The sequence below is a fragment of the Rhinatrema bivittatum genome, chromosome 13 (genome assembly GCF_901001135.1).
Source record: "Rhinatrema bivittatum chromosome 13, aRhiBiv1.1, whole genome shotgun sequence".
Lineage (NCBI taxonomy): Eukaryota > Metazoa > Chordata > Amphibia > Gymnophiona > Rhinatrematidae > Rhinatrema > Rhinatrema bivittatum.
Window position 1 is genome coordinate 44,266,832 of NC_042627.1, and position 15,596 is coordinate 44,282,427.

Genomic DNA, 15,596 nt, shown 5'->3' on the forward strand with positions numbered 1-15,596 from the left:
AGTAAGGGGATTGAGTGGGAGGGTGAGTGTCAAAGAACAGGGAAAGGGGTAAAGGGCGGTTGAGTGACAGAGGGGAAAGGGAGTTGAATGATAGGGAGGATGTGAGTGAGGGGAGGAGATAAATGACTGAAAGGTGAGTGAGTGGGAAGGGGGAGGTAGGAAATAGAGGGTAGAAGGGTGCATGAGTGTAAGTGTGTGTGAATGAACGTGAGTGCATAGGAGGGAGAACGGAGGAAATATGTGTTCTCTCCTCTTCTTCCCCCTATTAATTCATTGCAATCTCAGGGTGACTGTAAATGAAAAGCTTCTAAGATATGGGGAAAAGTAAACTTTTTTTTTTTTATCCTTATTAGTTTTAATTATTGGGTGTTGTGCCTGCTGTTTTAAAATATTTGATTTTTGGGAAATGTTTAAAAGTTTTTGGGGGGGTTTTTTATCACTTTGCTCTATTTGTCAACAGTTTTGAAATTCTTGTTGTGGTTTACTGACTGTTAATGATTTTATATTTCTTGATTTTGTTTTATGAGTAATAGTGATATTTCTATTTTTGCATTATTGTAATGCATGTGAGTCTGGCTTTTAATGCTTTCCAGTTCAGTTTTTTGTCTATACCTTTCTATTTCTACTTTATGACCTTCTTTGGTGAGGGTCGGTCTGTCTATTCTGCATTTGTGACAGAGGTGAAGACATCTGCTAGCCAGGAAAACACCTTGCACTTCTTGGATTGAAGGTTTTGTTGATTTTGGTAGAGGCTAGGATCCATGATTGAAGAGTACTTAAGCCTGCTGGATACTGAAATGCTTGCAGCAAGTGCTGGGGGTTTGATTGCTGTCAAAGAGCTCTAAGGGTACCCCTCCTGCCCTTGTTATGGTCGATAACATATAATATGGCCTCAGCACATAAAAGGTTGATGCCCACCCTTGCCCTAGGCAACCAGAAGTCTTGCAACATCCCCTCTCTCCTGTCCTCTAAGAATATACGATATGCCATACTGGGTCAGACCAAGGGCCCATCAAGCCCAGTATCCTGTTTCCAACAGTAGCCAATCAAAGTCACAAGTACCTGGCAAGTACTGCTTCTTCCCCCCTCTTCCCCCCCCCCCCCCCCCCCCCCAAAATTGTAGGATGAGGTGATGGGTATCACCTCATCCAAAATCTTCAGGCACCACTGGGATAAGAACTGCTGGCGGCCATGGGCCTTCTCTTGTGGTCTTCAGCTGCCAGCAGAATTGAGCTCTGTTGGTGACCATGAGCCTACTTCCCCACCAAGGTGTGGAATTCTAAGAAACCACCTAGGTTGCTAATGGAAGAGTTGACCCTCTTATATCTTCATTCCTTAACTTAATTTTTGTCTTACATCTATGTATGTTGACATTTCCTAGCGTGTAGCAGATGGACTCAAAACAAGTGGGTATAGCGTGCTCGTGCTAGCAGTTGGAGACGGATCTGACATCAGCACGGGTACATATACCCCCACAGGAAGTGAAGCAATTCAGTAATTTCCATCTCCAAAGCAGTTTGGAGCTCCTTCACGCTCGCTGAGCGTTCTTCCAAATTCTAACTACTAAATTCACTAGACGTTATCTATTGACGACGAGCCCCGCACTCCTGCGGTGATACCAGTCGGTCCCTCCCCCAGTTGAGTTTCCCGAGGTGATTTTCGTGGTCCCTCGGAGGTAAGAGCCTCGGTCTGGTGGCCGACTCGCGGCAGGGACCTGCCCCCGAGTGAGTAGGGCTCGGGCGCAGCCTAGAGGCAGCCTCTGTCCCGGCGTGGACTTGGCCCCCGAGCGAGACGCGTTCGGGTGCGGCCTAGAGGCAGCAGGTGCACCTCCTCGAGCGCGGCGGTGAAGGTAAACCCCCTCTGCCCCCGCAGCCGGAGACCGCCCAGGTTGCAGCCGGGAAGCGCCGAAGACAAGGTAAGGCGTATATATATATTTACTTATTGGTCTCCGAGGAGAAGCAGAGTGTGCCTCTGGGGCGGCCAGTTGAGTAGGCCGCCATTTCGTCTGCCTGCCCGCCATTACCTAAAAGCGTCCCGCCTATTACTACGCACACGGCGATAGGTGTCCGTTGCTACGCGATCGGCGCACAGGCGTGATAGGCGCCCGCTTGTAGGCGCACTGCTATAGCCTCACATTGTTAGGCGCATGTGGCTAGGCGCCCGTTCATAGGCGCACATTGCTAAGCACAAGTCCTTAGGCGCCCGATTATAGGCGCCCGTTATAGGCGCACTGCTATAGCCGCACATTGTTAGGCGCATGTTGCTAGGCGCCCGTTCATAGGCGCACATTGCTAAAGCGCAAGTCCTTCGGCGCACGTTATAGGCGCACATTGTTAAGCGCGCGTTGCTGAGCGCTGGTTTCAGGTGCCTGCTTTCGCGCACAGCGCAGACTCTTCTTGAGTTCACGGGCGGCATGGAGAATAAGAGTGACCAGGCTTCGGCAGTGCCGGCACCTCCAGAATCAGGCATCAATCTCTGCTCTGCATGCAACCTCAGGGCCACACAGAATGAGGATGCAGACTCCCTATGTGCCCAGAGTGAACAGGCCCTGGGAGTACTGGGCCAGGGCCAGTCACAGCCCAGCGTTCTTGCCGGTTCCTCAGGGAACACCCCGGAACCAGCAGCGGGGAGCAGCCAGTGAACCAGGGGGGCCTGGTTCCCACGCGGCCAGATATGGCTTCGATCTCCTGGGTGGAATTATTCAAAGGGATTCATACCTTTGTCGCGATGCAGTCAGCTCCCCGACCGGGTCCATACGTCCAGAATGACCCGGCCCCTGGACCCTCGCGGCCTAGGCGCGGTCACTCGCCACCTGATAGCCCCGATTATGGGGATTCAGACTACCCGGCAGAAGAAGATGAGCCCCCCGAGAAGGGAGAGCTTCCCTCGGGGGTAGAACCTTATCGGACTATGCGGCGCTTCTTTACCAGGGCGGATCTTCCAGACTTGATCTCGCAATGCCTGTCTGAACTGGCCCTTTCGGGCCATGACACCCCAGGGGAACCTAGAGGGAACCCCCTGTTAGAGGGCCTGCGCCAAACTTCTCACCACTTTCCCCTCCTACGAGTGGCACAGCAGCTAATCGATCTGGAATGGGCTGCACCGGAGGCTCCATTCAAGGGGGGTTGGGCCTTGGCTGGCATGTACCCCTTAGCCCCGGCAACAAAGGACATGTTGGCGTGCCCGCAGGTAGACGCCATAGCGCAATTGTGAAGCGCACCACCATCCCGGTGGAAGGAGGGACGGCCCTCAAGGATACACATGACCGGCGTTTGGACGCCATCCTGAAGCAGGCCTTTGAGGTGGAAGCCATGTCCCTGCGAATTGCGACTTGCTTGCACGGTGGTGACGCGTTCCTGCTTATCTCAGGCTCGGAACAACGCCCCGGGAGAGGGGATGGAGTCATCTCTCTCTTTCCTTACTGACGCAGCCTCCGACCTTGTCCGTACGGCGGCCAAGGGAGTGTCGTCCTCAGTGGCAGCCAGGAGGCAGCTCTGGCTACGTAACTGGTCGGCCGACTCCTCTTCCAAGACTCATCTCACGAGACTGCCCTTCGAAGGATCTCTCCTGTTCGGCAGCGACCTGGAGAAGCTGGCCAATAAATGGGGCGCCTCGCCTTTACCTCGTCTACCAGGAGACAGACCACGGAGGAGGCAGCGCCCGTCTTCTAGACCACCCAGAGGTAGAACCTCTCGGCGCTTCAACCCTTACGGGACTCGCTACCAGGCACCTCTGTCGCAAGCCAGGAACCAGTCCTTTCGGCCCAGGTGCAATAAGAGGGGAGCCGGCTCGGGTTCTGGCCCCGGCCGTACCCCACAATAACAATCAGCCAGCCCATCCGGGGGTAGCAGCCATAGGGGGCAGACTGACCCTCTTTTACCGCAGGTGGGCCGCGATTACCTTGGACCAGTGGGTCCTCACTATCATCCGAGAAGGGTACTACCTGGACTTTCTTCGGCTCCCGCCAGACAAGTTTGTGGAATCTCCTTGTTCACCCCTCAAGAGGGCGGTGCTAGATGTTACCCTACAGAGGCTTCTCTCCCTCAAGGCCATTATTCCAGTGCCTGCAGGGGAGATAAATTCTGGGCATTATTCCATTTATTTCATAGTGCCCAAAAAAAAGGAGGACACTTTCCGGCCCGTCCTGGACCTCAAGTCAGTCAACCGCTACCTACGGGTACCCAGCTTTTGCATGGAAACCCTGCGATTGGTCAAAGGTTCAGTACAGCCAGGGGAGTTTCTCACATCCCTAGATCTGTCAGAAGCCTACCTGCATATCCCAATCCATCGGGATAATCAGCGCTACCTACGTTTCAAAGTCTTGAACCAACACTTTCAGTTTCGGGCGTTACCCTTCGGGTTAGCCACAGCGCCGCGGATCTTTACCAAGGTCATAGTAGTAGTGGCGGCGGCCCTCAGGAAGGAGGGAATTCTCATCCATCCCTACCTGGACGATTGGTTGATCAGGGCAAAATCGCCAGAAGAAAGCCATCGAGCAACCAGCTGAGTGATTGCTCTACTAGAGAACCTAGGCTGGGTAGTAAACTTAAACAAGAGTTCCCTACAGCCGTCTCAGTCGATGGAATACCTAGGAGTCCTATTCGACACTCAGGCAGACAGTCAGCTTGTCTCCCAAAAGAAGAGAAAAGCTCAAGAGTCGTCTGCAGGCGCTGCTGCGCGCCGTCCGGCCCACAGCTTGGGATTACCTACAAGTCCTCAGCCTGAAGGCATCCACTCTGGAGGTGTTACCATGGGCACGGGCGCATATGAGGCCGTTACAACGCGCACTCCTATCCAGGTGGAGCCCGCGATCACAAACTTACGCCGTACACCGCCCTCTGCCAGCCAGGGTACGGAATCAGCTGCGATGGTGGCTGCAGCAATGCCACAGGAGCCGGGGGTCCAGGATGTCCGCTCCAACCTGGACCTTGCTTACAACAGACGCCAGCCTGAGTGGCTGGGGCGCACATTGCGAAGGACTCACCGCCCAATGGCGATGGAGCAGAGAAGAGTCTGGATGGAACATCAACCGACTAGAGGCACGGGCAGTCAGGCTAGCGTGCATGCGACTTGCCCACAGACTACGACACAGAGCAGTCAGAGTGATGTCAGACAACGCCACCACGGTGGCATACATCAACCGACAGGGCGGAACCAAAAGCAGACAAGTATCACTGGAAATAGCTCCCCTGATGACTTGGGCAGAAGCGAATCTCCAGGACATCTCCGCCATCCACATCGCCGGGAAGGACAACGCCGCGGCGAACTTCCTCAGCAGAGAAAGTCTACATCCCGGGGATTGGCAACTGTCACCCACAGCGTTCCAGATGATTATGAATCAGTGGGGGACCCCGGGCATGGACCTCCTAGTGGACAGGTCCAACGCTCAAGTACCCAGATATTTCAGCCGCAGGCGGGATCCTTGGTCTCAGGGGATTGATGCACTGGTGCAACCATGGCCCCAGGGGATTCTGCTGTACGCTTTTCCACCATGGCCTCTGCTGGGTGCCATTATATACAGGATTCAGCGGCACAAAGGCCTAGTTCTTCTAGTGGCCCCAGACTGGCCAAGAAGACCCTGGTACGCAGACATGAGAAGATTGCTGGCGGGGACTCCACTACCCCTGCCTCCGCACAGGGATCTGCTGCGCCAAGGTCCCATTCTTAACGAGGATCCGGCTCAATTCTCTCTTACGGTCTGGCCATTGAGAGAGCTAGACTGAAGACCCGAGGATATTCGGGACCGGTAATAGATACGCTCCTCATAGCATGCAAGTTCTCCACATCGCTAACTTATATAAGGATCTGGAGAGTATTTGAAGCTTGGTGCGAAGCTCATAGCGCCAATCCTCATGCCGCTAAGATTCCTATCATTTTGGACTTCCTGCAAGATGGTCTTCAGAAGGGTCTGTCCCTCAATTCCATCAAGGTCCAAGTGGCAGCACTTCCCTGCTACGGTCCACGGAGTGACGGCAATAGCATTGCCACACACCCAGACATTTCACTTTTCCTGAAAGGAGTCAAACACATTCGGCCGCCACTGAAGTGGCCCATACCTCTGTGGAACCTCAACCTAGTTTTGGACTTTCTAGCGGGACACGCCTTCCGTCCACTTCGTGGCCTGTCCCTCCGTTTTTTAATCTTGAAGATGGTGTTCCTGCTGGCTGTATGCTCAGCACGCCGCATCTGAGCTACAAGCACTGTCTTGCCGTGATCCGTTTCTCCGAATCACGCCAGAAGCCATCCATCTTTGCACAGTTCCTTCCTTCTTACCCAAAGTAGTGTCGCACTTCCACCTCAACCAAACCATCTCCTTACCTACCACAGACGGTTAGAAGAAGGTCGAGTTCTACGCCATCTCGACATAGGCAGGCTACTGCCCAGATACCTGGAAGTGTCCGAAGCAATACGAAAGACGGACCATCTGTTCATTCTACACAGCGGGAAGAAGCAAGGGAAGCGGCCTCAAGGGCAACTATCACCCGCTGGGTCAAAGAAGTTATCAAGGCAGCCTACGTAGATGCGGGTAAACCTCCGCCTCTACAGGTCAAGGCCCACTCTACCAGAGCGCAAGCGGCCTCTTGGGCAGAAACGAGGATGCTGTTGCCTGCTGAGATATGTAAAGCCTATAACTCAAGGCAACGAGGTTGGTTATTGTATTAGTGTATGAGATATGTAAAGCGGCAACGTGGTCCTCCCTCCATACCTTCTCCAGATTTTACCGTCTGGATGTCCAGGCCAGGGAGGACACAGCATTTGCAAGGGCAATCCTACACGGACCTCGGGCAGCCTCCAGCCCAGTTCAGGAGTAGCTTTTGTACATCCCACTTGTTTTGAGTCCATCTGCTACACGCTAGGAAATGTAGAGATTACTTACCTGATAATCTCGTTTTCCTTAGTGTATGCAGATGGACTCCACATCCCGCCCGGCTGCCAATATTTCATGGGATTTCACAGGCTCAAGGTAAGCCATGTTTTATTACATAGGGCATCCACCCTGCCGGGTGTCGACGCCTTCCGGTTGAGAATCCTGGCGGTCTCCAGCTACTATCAACCGGTCAGGGTAATCCTGTTTAATCGATCGGTCAGTACTCATGGAGCTATGACAGCTTTGCAAGGAATGTTACTGAATTGCTTCACTTCCTGTGGGGGTATATGTACCCATGCTGATGTCAGATCAGTCTCCAACTGCTAGCCACGAGCACGCTATACCCACTTGTTTTGAGTCCATCTGCATACACTAAGGAAAACGAGATTCAGGTAAGTAATCTCTACATTTTTGGATAATTCTTGAGTTGCTACAATAAATTATCAGAATATAAAAAATATAGTTTTTCAGTAATCAGATCTGGTAATAGGGGTTTTGAATTGATTTCTAGATTGTTTATGCAAGTCATAGCTTCAAATATGGTGTACACTACTTTGTAGAAAAAAACAAAAGTGAGAATAATCTTAAGTAAACATAAATATAATCTCACTTCTATAGATGAGACATGGGAAAATAGTTCATATAAAATAGTATATGGTTGACCATCATATAGCATTGGGTGGACACAGTAAATTTGTGCTTCCAGTTTATTTGTGCTAAAGTTTATCATCAGTCACTCATATAAAAAAAAAAGTGAGTCTATCTCCGAAGGGACAGAGACAGGATGGAGGCGGTCCAGAGAAGGGCAACCAAAAAGGTGGATGGTCTTCATCGAATGACTTATGAGGAGAGATCGAAGAATCTAAATATGTACACCCTGGAGGAAAGGAGGAGCAGAGGTGATATGATACAGACTTTCAGATACTTGAAAGGTTTTAATGATCCAAAGACAATGACAAACCTTTTCTGTTGGAAAAAAATCAGCAGAACCAGGGGGTAACTATTTGAAGCTCCAGGGAGGAAGACTCTGAACCAATGCCAGGAAGTATTTCTTCATGGAGAACGTGGTGGATGCCTGGAACGCCCTTCCGGAGGAAGTAGTGAAGACCAAAACTGAACGATTTCAAAGGGGCGTGGGATAAACACTGTGGATCCACAAAATCTAGAGGATGTGAATGAAGAGAAGAGGCATGGGGGTGGCTTGCGGGAATGACAGCTACTACCTGGAGATTAATTCCCTTATTCAATAAACATACACACGGTTAATGTGACTCCAACATTGCTCTATGCTTCAACTGCAAGAGGAAATGTGTAAAAAAGATTTGCATTCACAAAAAAAGCAGGGGAGTAGCTTGATTATTGTGGTGGTTACTACCCCAAACCAAATAAGCCTGAAACTTCACTTTCAATGCATATCCAGCATAGCTCTCTGCTTCAACGGCAGGGGGATGAAGAAAAGAGGATTTATATTCAGACAACAACCAACAAGGACTGAATGTCACAGGCTGGGTAAACAAGTGTGGGAGTAGCTTGCTTATTACTGCAGTTACTACCCCTAACCAATCAAGCTAGATACTTCACTTAGATGCAGCTCCAGCACTGCTCTCTACATCAATGGTGGGGGTGGAAGGTAAATAGAACCAAAAAGTTATTAATAAAGGCCAAGAATATCAGATAAGTATGAGAAAAACATACCGTATTTTTCGCTCCATAAGACGCACCTGACCATAAGACGCACCTAGGATTCAGAGGGGGAAAATTTAAAAAAAAAAAAATTGTGCTAAACCGGCTCTGCGTCTGGGCGTCTTATGGAGCAAATTAGGGGAGTGCATAGCTTTTTTTTTTCTCCCCATTTTGTTTTCGGGTCTGGGGAGGGCCATTTCGGTCCACTCCCCAGATCAGAAAACTTTTCTTTCTCTGGGAACCCCCAAAACCCCCCCCCATCCCAACCCTTTAAATTAACAACCTCCACCCCCCTGACCCCCCAAGACCTGCCGAATTAATTTCCTGCAACCCCCCCACCCTCCTGACCCCCCCAAGACCTGCCAAATTAATTTCCTGCAACCCCCCACCCTCCTGACCCCCCCAAGACCTGCCAAACGTCCCTGGTGGTCCAGCGGGGGTCCAGGAGCGGTCCGGGAACGATCTCCTGGGCGTGAGCCGTCGGCTGCCAGTAAACAAAATGGCGCCGACGGCCCTATGCCCTCACTATGTCACTGAGACCGACCGCTGCTATTGGTCGGTCTCAGTGACATAGTGAGGGCATAGGGCCGTCGGCGCCATTTTGTTTACTGGCAGCCGACGGCCCTATGCCCACACTATGTCACTGAGACCGACCGCTGCTATTGGTCGGTCTCAGTGACATAGTGTGGGCATAGGGCCGTCGGCTGCCAGTAAACAAAATGGCGCCGACGGCCCTATGCCCTCACTATGTCACTGAGACCGACCAAAAGCAGCGCTCGGTCTCAGTGACATAGTGAGGGCATAGGGCCGTCGGCGCCATTTTGTTTACTGGCAGCCGACGGCCCACACCCAGGAGATCATTCCCGGACCCCAGCTGGACCACCAGGGACGTTTGGCAGGTCTTGGGGGGGGGGGTCAGGAGGGTGGGGGGTTGCAGGAAATTAATTTGTCAGGTCTTGGGGGGGGGGTCAGGAGGGTGGGGGATTGTAGGAAATTAAGTCGGCAGGTCTTGGGGGAGTCGGGGGGGGGGGTTTGTTAGATTTTTGTTTGTTTTTTTTTTTATATTCGCTCTATAAGACGCACATACATTTTCCCCCCACCTTTGGGGGAAAAAAAGTGCGTCTTATGGAGCGAAAAATACGGTAAGTGTGAAAGCTTGCTGGGCCGACTGGATGGGCCGTTTGGTCGTCTTCTGCCATCATTTCTATGTTTTTATATCTTTAAGAATTTTTGCTGTATTTAAAAACCATCTCTTAAAGCATATAATAAGGAACTTCACTTATTTGAGTGCCTGGTCCACCAAGAAAAGAGTATATATCCACTGGCAAAGTAAGTGTGTCTAATGTCCAAGACCTTTTCAACAACCTTCTTCTTTCACCCGACATTGCAATGTTTCAGAAGGCGGCTTTCTTCCTTCTTCAGGGGTTACTCAGATCACACTAGTTGTAATTGTAGCAATCTGGGTTTCTAAAGAATACATGAGATGTCAAAACACAGCAAACTTTCACATAAAAAGATATCCCTACATCATTTAAAAGCACAACAGTAACAAAACACAAAGCAGTCTATAAAAGATGAACCTGGGGTTATGATGACTTACTATCACAAAGTTTTCAATAAATGATGCCGCTATTGCTGTTGTCATCCATGTATGCAACTGAAGAGTCCTGTGGCCTGTTGGCGGTTTACCGCCGCCATTTTAAAAGGAAAAAAGGTACAAAATGCCTGCTATCAATCAAATGTAAATTTATATCTAACTTCAAAGAAATTATATAAATAGAACATCAGAGGGCATGCCAATCTATCCTGTCATTCAAACCAAATGAAACCACTGTATTAAGTTTAAATATTCAAAACGTTTTGCGTCATTTAAGCTGTGTTTTATGATCACTTCCCTGTGGGCAGGGAGGGATTTGCTCCAAGACAGTCCAAAGCAGGACTTGAAAAAAATGTCCTAATTTTAAACAGTGACATACCATGGGTGCCTGTTCATCTCTTGTGGAAATGTGACTTCTGTGCTCTATCAGGCATACTCTGAGCGTGATGTTTTCCCCATGTACAATTTGGAACATGGGCACTGCACAGCATAGATGGCATAAAATGATAATTAGTGTTCCATTGTCTTTGAATGACTATCTGAATTGGCAATATGCCATTTTATTCCAGAAATAGCTCCACAGAAATCACAATTACATGGATTGTGACCTGTAATTATGTCCTGGGTGTCTTATTGCACTGGAATCTGTGCTTTAACAAGATGTTTGATGTTCAGCCTATTCGTGTTTGAAAAAAGAGGTCTGTTGAAAGCCTGATGCCAACTCAAAACATGCCAATGCTTCCTAATGATTTTCTTAATTTTGTCATCCATATTTGAATATGGATGTCCATCTTTCACTTCCAGCCACCCAAATTCCTCTAATTGCCAAATGATCTCCAAGTTTTGAAGAGACAAAGGGAGAATGATTCTAATAACTTAATGCCTTGCCAAGTCTGATTCCCTGACTCCAAAGACTGTCTATAATTTAGCCAATCCACCTAAAAATATTCCCATATTGCCTAATACAATACAAAGGATCTCTTCTCTATCCGAACCTCCATTCTCTGCCTCTGACAGCATGGCTGTTGAGAGCAGACTGTTGAATGACATGCCTCTTTCCTCTGATATAATTATTATTATATCAAGGAAACAGTCTACAAAATGCTTCTACAACTTTAAATGGAAAAGTTTCTCTTTGGTGTAATCCTTTAATTGTAAGATAACCACATTGCTATAATATCTTCTTCACTTTTCCAAGGTAGGTTTACAATCTTGTTCTTTTAAAATACATCTGTGCTGTTGCAGCCTACCACCATCTTTCAGAAGGTCTCCCATTCCTCTATTAGCAAAATTTATTAATGGTCTTTTTCATCCTCATCCTCCCATAAAAGTCCCTCAATCTCAATAGGTTTTAAATCTAGTTTTGTCAAGACTGGTGTATCCTCCATTTGAGCCCATGGTTACAAATAACATAAAAATCTTGACCTGGAAATTCCTGTTCATGATGGCGATTACTTCTGCTCGTAGAGTGAGAATTCCAGGTTCTAATGGTAGACACTTCTGTTCACTCAAATATTCAAGAACAAAGTACTTCTAAGACCTCACCCTAAATTTCTATTAAAAGTAGTTTCACAATTCCATGTGAACCAATCTATAGTTCTCACTATATAGTTTCCAAGAACTCACTCAAATAAAGCAAAACAAAGTCTCTCCATACATTGGACTCCAGAAGAGCTTAACTTTTTCGCTAGAGAGAATAAGTCTCTCAGAAAATCTTTTCAATTTCAGTTTATTAAAATGTATAACCCTTATTTATCATATATTTCAGTGGCTTAAAGATACATAATGAGCATAACCAAATAAACATATAGAAATTGACTTTTACCAAAAATGTCATAAAAATACTTGCTCATTTTTCATTGAGCAGAAAATGCCTTAAACAAGTACGTTTTTAAAGCCTTTTTGAAAAATTTTACCTAAATCTGTGTCCGGATATCATCAAGTAAGGAATTCTAGAAGATGGAACTGGCTGCAGAGAAAGCCCCTCTCCCTTGTAATATTAAGATGTGCCAACTTCACTGAAGAAAGCCTATAGTAGATTTTTCTGTTCAGATTTTAAGGACCCTAGTAGGTCTGTCGATCTTTAGAACGTGTGTTCATTTCTCATAATTAAAATACTCAGAAAATGAGCACTTTTCTCTTTGCTTTTGGATTGCATTGCTTTTTGTTATAAGGAAGCACGAATAAAGCTTCCCATTAAAGACCAGACTCATCAAATTCAAGTAACTGACTTCAGTAGCTTTTTTTTCAACTTGGCATCCATTGAGACTATCTGGAAAGCATTGCACTTTTGTCAAGCACTGTTCTCTACAAGAGGACTCTCAGAGATAGTGCCCTTGGGCAAATCAAACTGAAAAAGCTCTTTGAATAACAGCTTCAGTTCTTCCACCTGCCACACGTTAAGAGTTGCATACTCTTCATAAGGCATACAGATTTTTTATGCAATCCTCAGCTTAGAAGGACCCCACTTGTGTGACTGATTTCTGTCTTGCTTGTCCACAGAGAAAGCAAAGTTCCTTAACTGTAATGGGTGTTCTGCATAGACAGCAGGACAAATCAGCCACACAGTCCTACCCCTCCACTCCTTAGAGTTGAAACTTGTCTAAGGAGACTTGTTCAGAACCTGTGTGCAGGAACTCCTGTGCATGCTCAGTCTTCTCTGAACTCAGAGAGAGCGTGTCCATGTTGGTGCCATCAGATGATGGCATTCCACTTGTATGACTGATTTGTCCTGCTGTTTACAAAGAACATCTATTACAAATAAGCAATATTGCTATATCTATGCTAAACCTGCTCTGAAAATCTGTAGGAGTATAGGTTATTTTTCATCCTTTTCTTTTTTCTTAGTTACTTATGTAAAAAATATTTTGAAAATGAAAAGGTTACATTTGGAGTCATTCTGTAACTGCATGAAAGTAGGATCTTTTTCTGTCTTGTCCAAACTTTTTAATATGAGATTTTACTCATTTTAAACTTTAGAGGACCACCATCCAGCTGGAAAGTGTTTAATATCTGCAGCATTTGTAATTCTAGACGGAAAACAAAAGTTAAACATATTGGCACAACATGAGGTGTTTGTAGGATAATTTCAAGTCTACATGTCTTCTAAGCACAACAATTACAAATACATTCAGCTTATTTTTTTTGTTTTGTTATTTTACAGTATTGTTTAGTGAAGAGCTAACCTAAATTTCAATAAAACATACTGATCCTTTCAAAGCAGAAAGCATAAGAATTGCTATGATGGGTGAAACCAAGCCCAGCATCCTGTCTCCAGTAGTGGCCAATTCAGGTCACAAGTACCTGGTACATCCCATAAAAAAGATCTAATTCCTGTTACTTACTCCCAGGGATAGTAAGAGCTTTCTTGAGTCTACCTGGCTAATGTTTTATGGACTTTTCCCTCAGGAACTTGTCCAAACCTTTGATCATGTCTTCTGGCAACAGATTCCATAGATTGATAGTACACGAGTGAAAAAGTACTTTATATGATTTGTTTTGAATCTATTTGTTAGTTTCATGCAGTGTCCTCTTGATTTAGTAGTATTGAAAGGGCAAATAATTGTCCTTTATTAAAAGCGAAAACATGAAAAACATCACTGTAGTAAATGGACTTTAACCAGCATAGGTTTATCCTACATAAAAAATACTTATTTCTGTGCTAGATATTTCTTCTGCATTAAACCCATTGCATTTGCAACTTAAAATATATATTTACAAATGAGAAATTAATGGAAGCTTGCATGATTATTTTTTTTAAATCCTTTAGTTTTCTTTATCAAATTGTAATGTGTGTGGTTTGTTTTTTTTTTAAAGCCCCAGTCAAGGCCCATGTTGTACTCAACAATGTAGTTTCAAATCAAGTACTGAAAAATGCCGTGAGGAATCAGAGTGTGCACATGTTGGCACATGCAGTGGCACTACGGCTTTTTGCCAAGCGTCTGAACCCAAAAAAAACTTCACCGATTGCAACAGAGAGACACAAGTTTGCATTAGTGGGGTAAGTTTCACTCAACACTAATAAGGGAACTTGCCTATTTTTTGCCTTAAATTGTACTCGCTCGATGGTGTGGGTAGTGTTCTAGCAAGTATTCATGAAACAGAAAAATGTGTGCTTAAGGAAACCTTTTGTAAAAATAGTACTAATGAATAAAAAAAAAACCAGTTAAATTTCGATTGCCCCTGATGGCAACCATTTTGAAGCAATTTACATAGAGTAGGATCTGATTGGGTCATATAGGGGTGAATAATTAAAACTGCAAGTTTTTACCCATGAGGTTTGCACCAGTAATAAAAGCAATACTACGCCAGTGGTTTTAATTTTATTCCCTGAAAAGTACCCTCACAAATAATGCTGCCTTTGCGTGCATACTTTTTTTTTTTTAGGAAAAATTATGTATTTAGTTGCCTCTCTCAATCTAACCCCGCTGCTGGGAATGCCTACAAAATATACAGATAAAAGTTCATTCATGGCTGACGTGTGTGCATACTTTCAATTGCATAGAGGGTGGGCAATAATCAAACCTATTTCTGAAAGTAAAACAGTGCATTACCCAGAGCTTAATTTGTGGGGGAATGGCCTGGAAGGCAGCTCTGCTACTTCTTTTCAGACTTGAGAGGCAGAGCAGTAGGAGTGTTCTGCTCCAGCCCCACTTAACTTCCCTAGCAGGCAGCCTACGGAGAAGTGGGGAATAGCTACTCTGCTACTTAATCCAGCCCTTCCGCTCCTATGCTGCAGGGAAGAGGAAAGGAAGGGATGTGATCCTGAAACAGATACTGCAGAGCAAAGAACAGACACAATAGTTGAATTGACACAAGTTTGAAACTTGAGAGCAGCAGTGCCAATAATTAAGGCTTCAGCTCTGGCCTTCATGATTGGAACTACTATTCACACGTTTTAAAATTGTGTTAATTCAAATCTTTTTTGTGTTTGTTACCCGGGGCTTAATTTCTGGCAGAAGAACTGAAAGCAGGTGATCTACTACCCTTTTTTTTTTTTTTCTGGACCTAGAGGTGTAAATCAGTTGTGGTTACTCCACAGAAGTGGAGTGTGAAAAGTGCATGTGTGTATGTGTAAAGAGATCTTGTGGTTGGGGAGGAGAGAGAGAGTTCACACCCTGCACTAGCCCCCACCCCTTTGCACAGTTCATACCTGGCCCTGGCTTCACGCTTCCATCCATTTTGTCTACAAATTAAGTCATGGTTTTACCTATGGAAATCCCTTTGAATGTATATATATATATATATATATCTATATATATGACATTTACAATGAATATGCATGAGAGATTTGCATGTTCTGCCTCCATTTTATGCAAATCTATCACATGCATATTCATTGTGGATATCTTGAAAACCTGGCCTATTTGTGGTACTTGAGGACTGGAGTTATCCATCACTGGTCTAGACTATTCTGTCCTCCAGACCTCTTCCAAAACCCAAGACTTC

The 15,596-nt window shown here is 46.2% G+C and overlaps 1 protein-coding gene across 4 annotated transcripts in view; it reads left to right on the top strand.

Annotated features, from left to right (window-relative positions):
* The window catches only part of ADAM10 (ADAM metallopeptidase domain 10), a 482,781-nt gene that overhangs the window by 432,185 nt on the left and 35,000 nt on the right, over window positions 1-15,596 (top strand). For all 4 annotated transcript variants that reach the window (XM_029574420.1, XM_029574421.1, XM_029574419.1 and 1 more), the window contains exon 12: window positions 13,965-14,148. In XM_029574420.1, the coding sequence (XP_029430280.1) occupies window positions 13,965-14,148 (184 nt within the window). The remainder of the gene's footprint in view (window positions 1-13,964; window positions 14,149-15,596) is intronic.